The sequence below is a fragment of the Mauremys mutica genome, chromosome 8 (genome assembly GCF_020497125.1).
Source record: "Mauremys mutica isolate MM-2020 ecotype Southern chromosome 8, ASM2049712v1, whole genome shotgun sequence".
NCBI lineage: Eukaryota > Metazoa > Chordata > Testudines > Geoemydidae > Mauremys > Mauremys mutica.
Window position 1 is genome coordinate 57,886,235 of NC_059079.1, and position 16,494 is coordinate 57,902,728.

At 53.5% G+C, this 16,494-nt stretch overlaps 1 protein-coding gene across 2 annotated transcripts in view; it reads left to right on the forward strand.

Annotated features, from left to right (window-relative positions):
* The window catches only part of LOC123375345 (ADAMTS-like protein 2), a 30,670-nt gene extending 14,176 nt beyond the window's left edge, over positions 1-16,494 (forward strand). The window contains exons 2-13 of one of the 2 annotated variants that reach the window (XM_045026124.1): positions 2,265-2,345; positions 3,616-3,791; positions 4,119-4,563; positions 4,775-5,210; positions 5,660-5,766; positions 7,264-7,393; positions 8,879-9,092; positions 9,840-9,995; positions 10,505-10,675; positions 12,718-12,894; positions 14,646-14,790; positions 14,877-16,494. In XM_045026124.1, coding sequence (XP_044882059.1) covers positions 2,265-2,345; positions 3,616-3,791; positions 4,119-4,563; positions 4,775-5,210; positions 5,660-5,766; positions 7,264-7,393; positions 8,879-9,092; positions 9,840-9,995; positions 10,505-10,675; positions 12,718-12,894; positions 14,646-14,790; positions 14,877-14,995 — 2,357 coding nt within the window. In that variant the 3' untranslated portion in view covers positions 14,996-16,494. Of the gene's footprint in view, positions 1-2,264; positions 2,346-3,615; positions 3,792-4,118; positions 4,564-4,774; positions 5,211-5,659; positions 5,767-7,263; positions 7,394-8,878; positions 9,093-9,839; positions 9,996-10,504; positions 10,676-12,717; positions 12,895-14,645; positions 14,791-14,876 lie in introns of those variants that run through there. The other variant, XM_045026123.1, reaches the window with a different exon arrangement.

Here is a 16,494-nt window from a genome sequence, read left to right on the forward strand (position 1 = left end):
TAATTCCACTAGACTGCATCACCCCCTACTGGATACAGCCCTGTTGTAACTGCACCCAGTACTCTTCACAGCTCTGGCAGTTCGTTCTCCTTTTCTGTGGGAAGAGGAAAACATTGAACAAGGAGTATTTTTTGGTTTGGTGGTTTTCCTTTCCCAGGAAAAACTACCAGCTCTGAATAAATCCAACTCCAAAATCCACTTCATTGCTTTTAAATGTGACCTCCAGAGGATTGGGTTTATGTCCATTTGTGCTGCTTTAGGATGGTTAAAGAAAGCCTGAAACAGTTTTCAAAAATAAGTATTACTTTCTGTTTGTTTTTTTTTAAATATCAGGATTGTCACATGTGGTCCTCTGCACGTTCTTAGGGGACTCTGAGATTTGTATGGTGAACTCTCACATGTTAACTGAAGGGGCAAGGTAGAACAAGGTGAGGGAGGTAATATCTTTTATTGGACCAACTTCTGTTGGTGAGAGAGACAAGCTTTTGACCTTACACAGAGCTCTTCTTCAGGTCTTGGAAACTTAATTAGGCCATGTCTACACTAGCAAACTTATAGCAGCACAGCTGCACTGCTGTAAGATCTCTCATGTAGCCGCTCTGTGCCGACGGGCGAGAGCTCTCCACTTGACATAATTAAACCACCCCCAATGAGCGGCGGGAGCGATCTTGGCTGTAGAAGCTCTCCCGCCGACAGAGCGCTGTGCACATAAGTACTTATACTGGCGAAACTTATGTCACTCAGGGAGGTGTTTTTTTCAAACCCCTGAGCGACATAAGCCAACTTAAGTGGTAGTGTGGACATAGCTTTAGAGTGTGTCAGCTAAATATGAGTGGAACAGATTGTTTAGCATGAGTAGTTAACACATATTTCAAGGGGGCCTTCAGGATGAAGTGGCCTGGTAACATCTCTCCAGTCATAGGGAGTAAAGGAAGGGGGTGGGGAGCAACTGTGGGGGTTGTTCGTGGATTATAGTGTGTTGTAATAAGCCATAGAGCCATTGTCTCTGTGGGGTGAGGTGGAAGCCGGCAGTTCATTTTTAACAAAAGTGTGTCTTAGACATCTGAGTTCAAAAAGTGTTAACAACAACAAAAAAAGAGGCCATAAATGTGACTAAAACTCTTCCCCACACAATTGCTCATCTTGCATTTGTTGTTATTTTTACTTTTTAGACTGCAGTAGCAAAGATGCTGCTGCTGCCCATAGAGTGAGACATACAATCTTTTGTCTTTTGTGATACCATCATTTCACTAGGTCTCCAGTCACCATAGAGTTTTGCATGGTAGAGAAGACTCACATTTCTAATGTCAAATACAATCTGATAAAACCCTTCTTTACCCAGCATTAAAAAATTGGCTTGTGCGTTTGCTTGAAGTTGTCTCCTCCCTTTGCAGGTTACCTTTCACTCTCCTTCAAGGGGAAACTATCAGGTTGAGCAGATAGTTGCAGCCCTTGATCTCTAGGTTGCTAGTTCAGATCCGACCTTGGGCAGTAGTTAGGCCTTTATCTTTTTGGGTTTGTGGATCTATTGGGTGGCATGACTCCCTCAGGCACCCAAAGCCGATACCTTCTTCCTACCCCCAAATTTGACTCGGGACTCAGATGAACTCCTGAGGTCTGCAGCAGCTCAACCTTAACAAACTAGGCTGGAATTTAAAAAAAAAAATCCTTGACTGCAAACAAACACACCCAAAGGGGGAGTTGCGACAAGACCCCTTCTCCTGGAGCTAAAAGAGTAATTCTGCAGTGTGCCCGGTGTTGCAGGGCACCAACCCCTTCCTGCATGGACACAGAGCCAACTTGCTGCCGCTGGCTACTCCCATTGGAACATAATAAAAGCCCATCAACCACTCCCAGGCCTACCAACCCCTAATGTTAAAAAAATAATGAGTCAGGCTCACCAAAAATCATGAGATTGGCTTTAAAATCCTGGGATTATGTAAAAATCATAGCTGTGGCGTTCTTTTTATTTGCCTTCTGCTTTTTGAGCTTTTAGGATGCACCAGGGTCACATGTTGAAGCTTTCTCCACAGCCACAAGGGCTGGAAACTTACTTTTTCTTTAAGAATGAAGGCAGAGCTCATCCCATCTCCACTTGACTCCAGGAGCTGGGGCTTTAAGGACAACAACAACATCATGAGACTCATGACAAAACCATTGGCAGCGCTGCAATGCCCTCACTGAGCCACCTGTGAGGCTGGAGCAGCCTGAGTCTCTCTCCCGCATTGGGTTTCCCAACCCTTTGTTCTGTTCCCACTCCCCAGGCTACGTGTTCATCACAAACATCCCTGCCGGCGCCACGGACATTCTCATCATCGAGCGCCGGAAGACTGAGAACATCCTGGGTAAGCCGCAGAAAAGCACGGTGTGGATAGCACGTCACCACCACCAGAAGTTGGGGCATGGGCTGTGCTCCTGGGAATGGTGCACAGAGGACAGGCCCTGACAGCAAAGGAAGACAGGAGCAAAAGCTCAAGGGGAGCCTGCAGGAGGCCCTGTGCATGACCACAGCCAGGCTGGAGCGGGTAAAGTCACATCAGAGCAGGGAAGGTGCTGGGGAGCAGCTTTAAGTGGGTGTGAGCCCCACAGAAATGGGCAGATCTGGAAACAGGAATTCCCAGCACCTTGCTGCATTGACTCCTGCCCTGCCATTTCTGACCCTCTCGGAGAGGAGGGTGCAGGCAACTGTGGGGGGGGGGGGAGCCAATGGCAGCATGGCTCTGGAGTGAGTGGGAAGCAGCAGGGCGGGGCCAGCACACTGGGCAGCTGAACCAGGATTCTCAGGGAGTCCACCTGACTTCCCTGCACCCTTTCTAGCTGCACTGAGGGATTCCTGTAGAACCCCTGCCCAGTCCCTTACGTGATAACTGTACCCCTCTGGCAGGTGTTTCCGTAGGAGGGATAGATACAGGCTTTAGGAAATAAACGATGGATAAGACCATCTGTGATCCTCTCTCACCTGGAACGATCCATTCAGCTTAGGGGGTCACACGCTCCTTTGTGTTGGATCTTTGCTTTCTGGATGGGTCGCAGCTGGTGTGTTATTTTTGGTGCTTTCAGAAAGCAAAGGGCTGAGAGAGCTGGCTGGAATGAGGCTGTTAGGGGACCACAGATAACATGACCAGCCCTGCCTCCATTGCAATTCACTTGACTATAGCCAGGCTCACACTGCAACACTGGATCCAAACAGCCCTGAATTTGTGGGGGTGAGGGTTAGAAAGCTAGATCTCGGTCAGAATCGTGGGTTTCACCCAACTTTTGAGCTAAACAAATCCAGCTCTCTGGAGGTGAAATTTCTATATATTTAGCCGCTGTGCCATTGAACCGCCATTTTTTCTTTAATGTTGCACGTTCACCCTGCCTCACACACTGCTGTGGGTTCAAGCGTTCTGGAATAGAAACGTGACATACTGTAGTGTGAGCTCAGGCCATCCCCAACTTGGTATCCTGTCCCTCAGGGCAGCGACACACGGAGCACAAGACAGTGTCTCCCCCTAGGTGATGTTCCTTGGCCAAGGAGTACTTCCCCATACAAGTCATCATGGGCTGCTCTTGGCCTCTTTTCCTTGAAGTATGCTTGGAGTTAAGTCTCCTGTCCCTCTCCTCTGTTTGCAGCACTGGCGGATGAATCTGGGCGCTTCTTCTTCAATGGGAACTCGGCCATTGACAATCCCCAGAACTTCCGGGTGGCTGGCACGGTGTTCAAGTACCGCCGCCCTTCCAACCTGCACGCGGATGGTCTGGAGTACATCATTGCCCAGGGCCCCACCAATCAGTCTCTGAATGCCATGGTACGTAAGGAGCTAAAGATCGGGGTGCTTCCCTGGCGGTCTCCTTTCCGAGCCCCAAGACCACAGGTGCCCTGCAGGCAAGGGAATTTTGAGCTTTCCCATGGCTGGGGCTCCTGTCTCACTCCCTGTAGCAATGCCTTCTGGGAGAGACTGAGTTGTGCCATTCCTGGGGGGTCTTGTCTGGGCATCATGGGTACATTGTCTTTTCTGTGTTCATCACAAAGCACTTACTGTCGAGGTCAGGTTTCAGGGTGTGGGTCATGTGTTTCTGATCTATTAGACATGATCCATGCAAATGAGCTAACAGGGTTTTTGTTTTCTCTCCAGTACTATAACTTCAATGGGAAAATGCCCCATATAACATATGACTACACTGTGCCACACGTGCCCTTGGCAGCTCTCCGAACAGCTGCCCCTGCTCTCGAGGCACCTCTCTACCTTCATCTACCAGACTCCAGCGCCAAACATCCAGTCCCAGTCCCAGCAGACTCTGGGACTGTGCATGATTTCAATGCCACTTGGCTGTCTCTCTCCCCGGACGATGTCAGTGACCGGTTCCCACCTGGAGAAGAGCATGGAGACCTGAGCTTCAACAGCCAGGACTTCTTCCAGAGTAACTCCACCACTCAGGCTGGGCCCTGGGGCTGGGAACAGAGGGAAGAGGAAGAAGAGAAGTTTGGCTTCCAGATCAGACAAGTCTACCATGCAAATGGAGCGGGCAAGGAGGCAGAGGAGGAGGAGGCAGCGGCAGTAGGTGGAGAAACAGATTTGGGTTTGTTTGTTTTCTTGGCTACCTCGTGGTTGGGTAACTGAGGTGCTTGTTAAGGGTGGGACTTACAGAAGCACTCAGCATTGGCCCACCTCTGCTCTCATCGAAGCCAGTGGGCACTGTACCAACTGGGTGGATGGGGGAGGTGGCGATCCAGAGGGGGAGGTTACTTTAGCCTCTATGGGCTCATTAATGCCCCTGCATTTTCCTTTAGCCCCCAGCTTAAATCAGATTTCCATCAGCACAGCCATGCCCTACAGCGTGATGAGGCCCGAGCTGCCGGAGAGCAGTGGGATTGGGGCAGCCAGGCTCCGGCTCTTCAGGAGATTGTGTCATCGGGACCCACAAAACGCTGCCTTTTGCAGGGAACTGCAGTACCTGGCTGCCAAGATGGGCTGGAAGAACTCAACCGCGAGGCTGTGGAACGAGCTGGTGGCCGGATGGCCAGAAGGGCTGCGCAAAGGGCCTGCCAATACGAACTTGCTGGAGAGCACGAAGGCCGAGGCTTATGCAGAGAGCCAGGAGGAGGCAGCTAACTACAGTATGATTACAACTGTGCAGAACCCCCTGCTGGGTTCCAACTCAAGCCTCCACACTGCCCTCGGGAATAGCCACCCGGCAGAACCCCTTCAAGCCCCTGGCCCTGAAAGGTGAGACACCGCCGGGTTCCTGAGGGAAGACAGGATGCCGTTTATCCTGGGAGGATTGATCATCCCATTCCCATGGTAGCTTCAGGGTTCTTCATGTGGGTTTCCCCTCTCTGACTCCTCTGTTGTTATGGTGATGGGGACAGTAGAAACAAAGCCAGCAGCCTGTGTTGGTCCATCTCAGACTCCCAGAACATGTTCCATAGTGCCTCTGCTCCTCCAAAGGGGCTTGGTCACCTCCTACGTGATCACTCACTCACCAAAGTGATCCACCAGCCACAGGAGATCTTCCCATGCAACCTGATACATGCAAGCCTGCGGGGGAGCAGTAAGAAAAAGAAGCAGAGCCACTGGGTTCCCTCTCCATCCCCTGGAGTACCTGAGGAAGGCTTTCACTATCCGTTACTCGTCGCATCCCAAACTAATCTCATTTCTGCTCCTCTCCTCTGCAGCAACGAGTTTGATGTGAGCCCCTTGGGCCATGATGACATCAGCCTGGCCGACATGTACCGGTGGAAGGTCTCTGCCTATGCTCCCTGCAGCTCCACATGCACTTCAGGTAGGTTTGGTCTGGGAGACTGGATGGCTTCGCAGGACTGGGAATGAAATGTAGAGCACTTCACCTGAAGGTCCCCAGGTATAGTCCAGCCCAGCAACCAGAAGCTGTTATTATTTGAAAGTGGTTTGGTGGCCTCTGTGAAATAACTTGGTGTCTTCAAGCCAGTTCCTAGTGGAGAAGCGTCCACATCCCTAAAGCCCCCACACCCATTGGCACTAGTTCACACACCTGTGGGCAATCTTAGCCACTGGGAATGGCAAGTGAGCTCTCCTTCCCCTGTCTGGGCCAGGACTGAGGCACATGGCTAGGGCAGGATGGTGAAAGCTTGCACTGCTGCTGCCTGTGCTGTCCTTTGTGCATGAGTCAATAGAGGCATCCATTCTCCAGGGCCGGCAAGTGCCTTTCACCAGCACTAAATCCTCTTCAAATGTAAATGAAGGATCCAGCTACACCACAAACAAGGGTTAACGTATACACACAGGCACAGCTCCTGTACCCCAGCTGAAGGTGCATGGGAGAGAGCTGCAGGGGAAGAACCTGGGCATGTAGTATGTGATCTTATGGGTCACGGGGGCTCCTGTTTCATTGAGGAACTATATAATTACCCTCACTGGAAGGTGGGTGAATGTTTCTGTGCTTGGGGCGGCATTTTAACTGGAGGGCGGCAGGCGGGTCCAGTGGACCTTCCGCAGTCATGCCTGCGGGAGGTCCAACGGAGCCACGGGATGACCGGACCTCCCGCAGGCATAACTGCGGTGGGTGCGCTGGTCCCGCGGCTCGTGTGGACCTCCCGCAGGCATGACTGCAGACGCTCCACCATAGGCGTGGGACCAGCGGCACGTCTGCGGGAGGTCCCGCGGAGGCGCGGGACCGGCGCTGCGCCGCCCTGCTTGGGGCAGCGGAATTCATAGAGCCGCCCCTGATAGTAGGTTCACACTTGGAAATAGTGACATCCCTTGATGTGAATAACTCAAAGCTGGGCTCCAACTCTTGCCAGTTGGTTTCATGCTGGTGGGGTGACTGGAGAGGCTGAAGTATATTTGGTGGGGGAAGGGAGCTGGTACATTCAAGACCTGCTAGTCTGCGGAGGACTTCTTGACACGGCTGAAGCTCCTGGAGAGTGGTGTCAGAGTAAGCGTTGATACTTCAGAGGATGGGAGCTTTATTTAAGTTTCAGCATCCTTTTGCCTTAATGAAGTGAGGCTAGAAGTAAAGGATCTGGGAAGAGGTGGGTGGAAAGCAACCCATTAGTAGCATTGGGCTGTCTTTGGCACCGGTAAGCTGCTGTGGAGTGTCTAGTTCTGATCTTGGCTGGTGTCCTGCCGGCCTCGTCATGTGGGGCTTGATCTTTGCAGTTCTCTTCTGGATAATGATCCAGTCGAATATTTGTATTTTTATCATGGCACTAAAGGCTCAGATACATAGGTACCATGTAATAGATGGAGCGAGTAGTGGTTTGTTGGATAGCAGGCACTAAGAGAGATTCCCGGTGCCCAGCAGGCATCAGCACCTCCTATGCCATGTGTGTCCGGTACGATGGAGTGGAAGTAGAGGAAGCGTACTGTGATGCCCTGACCCGCCCAGAACCCACTCATGAGTTCTGCACAGGGAGAGAATGCCAGCCCAGGTAAGTGACGATATTCAAGCCTTGACTTCTCTCTCAGAAAGACACCCAATCAGCCAAGGATACAGCCATAGATGGGCATGCACAGCAGGAAGCCGAGCTAAGTGGGAACTGGCAAAGAATGCACAGTCAGAATAACGCATGGGAAGCCAATAACCAACAGAGAAGGAGGCGCCCAGTGCACAACCACGGTTTCAGGTGGGTTTGTACCCAGCACGGCTCGGCCACGCTTCCGCTGCTGCTAGTTAGACTCGTGCTAGCTCCATGAGCACCAGTGTGAGTCTGTGCACATGAGCAGGGGTATCACCCCAGCTTGCAGTGCAGACGGAACCTAAATCAGGGGAAAAGAGATGGAGAAAGCATGTGAGAGAAGAGGGGGTGGACATAGGTGGGATTTCTGTGTCCTGTAGCTGATCCCACTCAATAGCTCTGACACTGAGTGTCACTTAGTACCCACAATGCAGAGAATTAGAAAGAGGTGGCTGGGCTCTGTCATTTTTTGGTGGCAGTATTGATACAGCAGAGCAAGGAATGACCCTGGAGATGCTTAGGCCATGGGTTTGCGTCAGCTCAGGTTGTTGGGCCGGGTTCTTAGGTGTATTTTACAAGCTCGGGGCTAGAGAGAGCAACTCAACAACCTGCCCTGAGGACGGGGTGGCCCACAGCTGCACTGCCCCAGGAACACCAGAGACTGAGTGGTATCTCTGTCGCATTGTCTCCCTGTCCCTCTCCCACCTTACTCTGATGGGGGAATAAGTTAATGCACCCCCTTTTCCTGGAGCAACTCACGCCTCTCCGGGCACTGGTGCACCTACTCTGACTGGTGGATGCAGAGTCAGGGCTCCCCCCACTCCCCAGCTTTCTCCCCCTGCTCCCACCCAGTGCTCACAGTGGGTGAGTAGTCCCTGCGCGCCCCACTAAAGTCAGTCACAGTCTGAGCAAGGCCCTTATTCTCCTGCTGACTCAGACAAACACTGTGACCGCCCAGCCCTCTGTGTACGGGGATCATGCTGCTCCCGGAAATATGCGGCCACCTCTGTGCTAGAAGGGGGCAGCCTTGAAACAGCACACAGCAGCCCTGTGCAACAGAGTAAGGCATAGCGCAAAGGACAGCGTACCCAGCTGAAAGGCCTCAGTAATGCTAGGCAGCAGGGCAGTTGGACACTGGGGACACAGGTGTTAACCCCTTACGCTTGTGAAAGGACCATGGAGTGTAGTTTTTAAGGCCCATATGCAATCAGGCCTCTGTGCTGCATGTGGGAGACCAATGAGCAACTGCTAGTTAATTACAGGGTGGTAATTGTCCTATAGAATCGTCACTTTAATGGGAGACACATGGGCACTGGGAATTCCCATGTACTCAGGAAGATGAAAGGAGCCCACCAGTGATCTGTATCAGATACCCCCTGTCTCTGATGTCTGTGGTCCTCAGGGTGCCTTGTTCTGACCTGTGCTTTGTCTTCTCTCCCCTTGCGAACCCACCTGGAGGTGGGAGACCAGCCGCTGGAGCGAGTGCTCCAGGACCTGTGGGGAGGGCTACCAGTACCGGACCGTGCGCTGTTGGAAGATGCTGGCTCCAGGCTTCGACAGCTCTGTTTATGACGAGCTGTGTGAGTCTGCCGGGCTGGCCAGGCCTATGGAGAGGAAAGCGTGCAAGAACAAGGCGTGTGGGCCCCAGTGGGAGCTCTCTGAGTGGTCGGAGGTATGGAGTGCAGTGGCCTACCCCATGGGTCAGGTTATACTGGGGAGTGGCCCATGACCAGAGGAAAACGGCCTTCAGCAAGTAGATTCGTTCCTACCTGTAGTGCTGAGGAGGTCTCTGCGTAGTTTGAGGCACAGTAATTAGGCATCACGGGGAAGCTAGCATTGTTCTTGTCCATCTTTTTCCTGTTCTAACACAATCCAGGGGAGTGGAGTCTGCTACCCCCTTCTGCTGTCTTGTATAACAATTTGCATTTTTATAGGATCATCTCAGTGAATTTAGCAACAGGGCACCCCTGCAAGACTACCCCCCCCCCATTTTACAGCTCAGGAAACTGAGGCACCGAGAAGCTAAGCCCCACGCTTTCAGAACAGGTCACTGATTTTTGGTGATCAACTCAACACGCCTTGGGCCTGGTTTTCAGACGCGCCAGGCCCCTGCATTTCCGGTTTGCTGGTGGGAGCTGAATGCACTCAGAGGCTCTGAAAATCAAGCCCAAGGTGACTCACGTTGGGCACTCAAAACTTGGGGGCATTTGGGTGAAGTGACTTGCCGGCAGCCACCCAGCAGCAGAGCTGGGACTAGAACCCCAGTATTGCGATTTCCCCCACCACGGCTTTAGCCACAGGACCAGCCTTCCCCTCTCACCAGCACTCACTTCAGTCTAGGGAAGAAAAATGCATCTTTTCCCTCTCCCCCACCCAAGCTCGTCCCCTCACCGACGCAGTCTGGTCTCTTGTGCTGCAGTGCTCTGCTCGATGCAGCAGTCAGGGGATGATGAAGAGGGAGGTACGCTGCTCAGTAGAGCCAGGCCTCTGCGATGAGGCCCTGAAGCCTGTCAGTGAGAAGGAGTGCACAGGCCCACCCTGTGACCGGCGCTGGATTGCCTCTGACTGGGGACCGGTGAGTCCAGGCCGGCTGCTTTTTCTCTTTCCCTGGCCTGAATGGACATGGAGATGGAATCCACCTTGCCCTCTGTTAGAGTGGATTGTGGGACCAGAATCCCCCTCACACCCAGAGCAGATTATGGGTCCGGAATTCCTCCCCCTGGAGCGGATTATGGGATTATCGCCCATGCAGACAGTTTACACTGTACACCAGTGGCTGAGTTGTTTTTGCTCAGACTTTTAACAAACATTCCCCTCCAGGCACAGATGGAGCCTGGAAAAGGTCAGCTCAAAAGTTTGGGACCGTTATGAGTGCCTGTAAACAAGGGATTAGAAAGGAAGCTACTGCATCTCCTGAGCTAAGGCCCTCAGCCCTTAACCACAGCGTGTCAGCATCAGAGCTCGGACCAGAACTCCGATCTCCTGCCTCCCACTACCATACTCTGGCCACTCAACCATGCTCCCTCCACTCCTGCCAATGCTGTTCAGTGACTGGCACGTTGACATGCCCTTTATTTCTCCAAGTGCTCAGGTTCGTGCGGCAAGGGGCGGATGAGCCGCTTTGTCGTGTGTCGCAACCTGGAGGGGAAGGTGATCTCGGACTCTCAGTGTGACCCAGCTGTCAAGCCTCTGGCTATCTACCCCTGTGGGGACAAGAACTGCCCTGCACATTGGGTGGAGCAGGAATGGGACCAGGTAAGCCTGGAGTGGCCTCACTTCAACCTGCCTGCCATTTGGAGTGGGGAGGAAAGGAGTCCGTGGGCCTTGGGTAGCCAACATGGCTGTTCTACAAGCACAGCGGGCCTGTGTGTCAGCACTGAGGGGCTGGGAGAAGGCAGTGAGGCAGGGATGAGCCTCCGGGAGAGAGAGCATTCGGGGCCCAGGGCAGGATCAAAGCACAAGCCCTGGGGAAGCTGCGAAGCCAGGGGAATGATCCCTGGGGAGGGGAGGGAGTGCTGTCCCCTGGCGGGGAGATGGCTGGGGGCAGGAGCAGCACACAGGAGCGGGAGACATAATGAAGCAATGCCTGGTGGGGGACACCCTCTGCCGCAGGACCACAGAGATGCCCTGGGGCCCAGCAGAACCAGCCAGGTGCTGAGCACAGGGCCGTCTCTACTGTTTATGCCCCCAAGCAGCGCGCCGAATTGCCACTGTGGATGGCGGGGGCAGTCTGTGTGCCGTTAGGGTGGCACACACATTTCCACAGCGGCGGCAATTCGGTGGCAGCTTCTGTCTTCAGCTGGAAGACAGAAGCTGCGCTGCCGCGGACAGCTGAACATAGATACTGCCGCGGAATTGCCGCCGCCGCGGAAACATGCGAGCCGCCCTAACGGCACACGGACTGCCCCCGCCGTCCGCAGCGGCAATTCGGCGTGCTGCTTGGGGGCAAAAACACAGGGACTGCCGCCCCTTGCAGATTGCCGCCCCAAGCACCTGCTTGGGATGCTGGTGCCTGGAGCCGGCCCTGGCTGAGCACCTTTAAGGTGGGGCCAGGGATATGAAGCAGGGAAGCCAACTGATAATTCTACATTTCAAGCTCTAGGTGCCCAGGGTCCCGCCGTCCCTGGCTAAAGCTTGTTCTCCCTTTGTCTGAGCGGCCTGGTTAAACCCACCTCCTGGCTAGCGCTGAGGGCGTGATGGGTGTAATAAGCTGGGGCTGTTTTATTTCCCTAGGCCAGGGCAGTCCATTAACCCCTTCCTCCCTTTGCCTGCTGTGCAATTCGCACACCCCAGTGCAGCTGGGTTTACAAGCTCTGTTTCTCCAAGTGCCAGTGCCTGTGAACTCTGTCTGAGCTCCACGAGGCGAGCTGAGCGCTTTTCTTCTCACATGTCCCCTGCTGGGGTTGAGCAGGCCTTGGTGATCCAGTCTAGCTGGAGGGTGATTAAGCTGGAATACAATCCAGCTCCCTGCCCCCCCGGCTGTGGCGAGGGGGAGTGAAAAGCGGTGCAAGCACAGAGGTGGCAGTCATGCTGGCAGAGACAGCTGGGAACACGCAGAGGGCGCAGAACAGACCTGGACTCTTGCTACTGCCTGACTACGTAAGAGCTGTCTTACAAGCTAAAGCATGTCGATAGAGCTCCGCGTCATGCTGCACTGGCATGGCGCCCGTTCCAACTAAGCCTACCTTGTGTTCCTTCAGTCCCGATCCAGGAGTGTGAAATGCGTCACTCAGCAAGACTGATGTATTAATGCACTGTAATATCCATCTCTTACATGGCATCCGGGTACAACTATGTACCTAAAGGCTAAATCTACATCCTGATCTAGGGGGCGTGACTCCCAGCCCATGTACATACTCGCAGTAGCTCACATTGGATAGCAGTGCTGCTCTGGTAGCATGGGCTTGCTGCCCCGAGTGCAGATCTGCCTGAAGCCCGTGGGTATGTACTTGGGGCAGCCTGCCTGCACCACCACTGCCCGTACTACTGTGGCTACACTGCTACTTTTAGCCTGGTAGCTCAGATACTCTTCTGTGGCTAAGGACCTCAAAGCCAGTTACAGACACTAACATCCAGCGTCTCAAAGGTATTGAGGCTGCTAACTTTCATCGGCAACAGCGGCTGGGTCAGTAGCAGCACAAATGGTAAGTGACTTGTTCAAGACTGTACTGTGAATTGCTCTGAGCAAGAATTGCCCTTGATGGAAGGCCAGCGCATCTACCAGCCTGAGCCCTATGCCTGGGGTGTAGCAGTCCTTAGCAGCCGTGAATGAGCTGGCTTGCTTTCCGCTTTTCCAGTGTGACGCCAGCTGTGGCCGGGGGGTGAAGACCAGGAGCGTGCTGTGTGCCGGCCTGGAGAACGGGGTGTACAGGGAATATCCGGAAAAGCGCTGCAATGCCTCCCAGAAACCTGAGGTGCAGGTGGCCTGTTTCAAGAGGCCTTGCTCTACGTGGTTCACGACCTCCTGGTCTCAGGTAGGCAGTGAGAGAGAGAGGAGTTGGGTATCGAAGGAGCTGGCAGGAAAATGGAAATGACAAATGCCAAGGGGGGAAGGGGCAACAGGCCTACACCCCCGGGTGCTGCAGAGGAAGACAGATGCCAAGGGAGCCTGGAGAATTTCTACTTTCGCATTGTGCCTGTGGCATAGCTAGGTCTGAATGGAACCACCAAACCGGCTCCTTTCAGGTGCTAGCAGGAGAGGGCTGGACATGCTCACACCCCTGGGGCTCTGAGTACAGACCTAGCAGGAGTAGGGACACCAATTACCAGTGTGCTGGGTAAAGGTGACTGTCTTGGTGCGGGTCTCCCTTGGGTGTCATGCCCCATAGACTAGAATGCAAATCCTTACCCTCCAGGAGTCAATTTCCTTCCTGCCTTTCAATTACATTTAATCAGTGTGTTTAATGCTAGTGAACGGGGCCAGACTGACAGCCCCAGGGACGGGAATCCTTTTTGGCCACACAAGGGGCAGCAACAGAGCAAGCTTCCTCCATAGCCCACCCATGTGCCCCAGCCCTGCCTTGCAAGGCCCCTTCTCCAGGGATGAGAAGGGAGCTCAGTTTCTGAAACTATTTTGTGCCTGGCATCTCTGGTGAATCTCCCACCAGGGGGCTGATGAGCAAGCACCTGGGTGTGGTAGGAGGTATTTTGCAATGCATGCGCCTAAGCAGTGGGTGGTAGCTGGAAACCACCACACTTGTTACCTGTAGGCCACCAAAGGGTCGTTGGCTGGTAGCCAGTTTCAGTCCCCACCTGCCCTGGGGTGGATTTGAACAAGTTGCATATAGTGCAGGGAAAGGGTCCATTCCTCCATCACCAGTGCCCCCTGCCATTCATTTGTTACTCCTCTGCAGCCCTTTGAGCACCTGGTGGTCTGAAGGTCTTAGACCAGGGGTGGCCAACATGTGGCTCTGGAGCCACATGTGGCTCTTCAGAAGTTAATATGTGGCTCCTTGTACAGGCGCCAACTTTCCAATGTGCCAGGGGGTGCTCACTGCTCAACCCCCTGGCTCTGCCACAGGCCCTGCCCCCACTCCACCCCTTCCTGCCCCCTCCTCTGAGCCTGCCGTGCCATCGCTCCTCCCCCACCCACTCAGAGCCTCCTGCATGCCATGAAACAGCTGATCAGGAGGTGCGGGGAGGGAGGAGGAGGCACTGATTGGCGGGGCAGCCGGTGGGCAGGAGGCACTGGGAGCGGGGGCATGGAGCTGATGTGGGGCTGCTGACGTATTACTGTGGCTCTTTGGCAATGTACATTGGTAAATTCTGGCTCCTTCTCAGGCTCAGATTGGCCATGCCTGCCTTAGACTGTCTGCCCCAGAGCATGGGCCAGGTCTCCAGGCACTGTGCAACATGCATAGCACTGGGAATGCAGGATATGCTAGTTAATGAGGCCATCCCTTTTATTCAGCTTGTACAACTCTCAGCACGGCCTGGGGGATATTTCTGAGCTGCTAGCTCTTATGCTGACAGCCAGCCAGAAGAGGAAGAGCAAGTGTCTTGGGACCAGTCAGTAATAGGCATAGGGAAATGCAGGAAGAGAACAGTAGTTTTCCCCCAAGCCCCATTACGTGAGAGGCTGGCTGGGGACTCGCTGTGGGGTGAAGTGGGAAGTCCCTCTGTGAATAGCCCCTGCCTTGGGAGGCCAAGAGGAGTGATTGTGGTGGGGGGTGATAGAAAGGTGCCATGCTTACAGCCTGCTTCTCCTCCCTCTTGCTTCTGACAGTGCAGTAAGACATGTGGTGCCGGCCTGCGGCTCCGAGAGGTGAAGTGCTACCAGGGAGATGCCCTGGGACACGGCTGTGACCCAGCTTTCAAACCCGACGCCAAGCAGACATGCCAGCTCCAGGTGTGCCCCACGGAGGCGCCAGGTAAAGGGAGGGATTTTGGGGTGGGAGCTCAGGCCTGGGGGCAAGCCCTTGCTTTAACCGCTGCTGTGGATGCTTTCACTCCCCAGAAGAAGACTGTGAAGACAAAACGACAGCCAACTGCGTGCTGGTGCTGAAGGTGAAGCTGTGCTCCCATTGGTACTACAGGAAGGCCTGCTGCCGGTCGTGTAGGAGTAAGGCGTCCTGATGGCTGCTACACCACACTTCCCTTCCAAGATCAAGGGGCAAGATCCCCTTAGAAATAGACTCCACCATAAACCCCTTTTCTATGACAGAAGCCATTCCACCTGGGGTGCTCCATCACGGAGCCAGTCCCTGTAGAACATCCTGCTCAGCTAGGAAGGATTCCTTGGGCACACATAGCAATAACAGTCCTCTCTTCACCTATAGGATTTTATAGAGAGACCAGAACTTCCTACAAAGCAACCAGAGCCTGGGCAGTGTGGGAGGTTGGTCCCTGCCCTCCATCACCACCAAGGAGCTGCTCCTTTTCCCCACCACACTGCTAATTTGTGGCCCTACTCCTGCTGGGTCTGCACCCAGACCTTCAGGGATGTGACAAGGAGTCCCAGCAAGAGATGGCCGAGTGTGTACCACAACTGGCAGCAGCTAGGCCAGCTGCTGTACCCTCCAGCCACAAGGTCAATTTTCAAACAAAGTCATTTGACAGTAAAACAATAACCCATCCTTTTGTATTTCCTGCGCATGTGTGTTCAGGCATGGAGGGGGGGCAGAGCTGGAATGGATGGGAGAGCGTATGTGCCCCAAGATGGCTTCCAGCGCAGCACCGTGTAAAACCTGCCTGGCCCCGATCAAAGAAGAGAGACTGCCCGCTTTATAGTTCAAAGTCCTCATTTATTTCTGACATTCACTCTGTATTCACAGCCGAGCAACAAAGATGTAGAGCAACAAGTAGAAAAGTCTGACTTCCCTGTTCCTTCCCTCACCCCTTAGCAGGTCTGAAGCTACATTTTGGGCTCCCACTTGAGTTGTGTATCTCTCACTTTTATACTTATCCACATATTCCAGCACACGTGCAAAATGTGTTTAGTATTTCATGTGTGATGGGGGTCTTCAGCTGTGGTATACTACCAACCTCAGATCACTTTGCCTCACTCAGGGCCACATCAGCCTGCTAGAAGCCTACGGGTCACATTTAACGTGTGTATAATGGAGCAAACTACAGCTATCTTCCCTTTTAACAGAGGTGTGACCCACAGAGCCTACAGCCTGTCATATAATGCACCACCTTGATCCCAGCAACCGTCACTGGGAAGAGGTAGCATTGCATGCTGGGGCCTTTAGTCTCCTTGGGCCATCCCTTCATATTAAAGAGGCAGAGCTTTGTGCTTTGTCTAGCCCATGGGCTGCACTTTGATCACCACAGGTCTTGTGGGGGTTAAGTTCAGGCTAGAGGGCTAGCTAAAGCAGGTACTAGCATATGAAAGGATAGGACTTGTTGAGTTAGACCAAGGAAAACCCTATCAGACACTATCACCAGGGGAGTTTGCTGGTTGGGATAGGAGCAATGGGCTATTGAACACTTGGGGTCAGAGGCCTTTGTTGCTACTACCGCCCTCCCAACATTAGCTGGCTTTTTCTCCCAGGGTTGTTAAGAAGACACTTAAGAGGCAACTGCCATATGAGGGAGAACTGGAGGATATTCTATTTAGGGGTCGCAGTGAG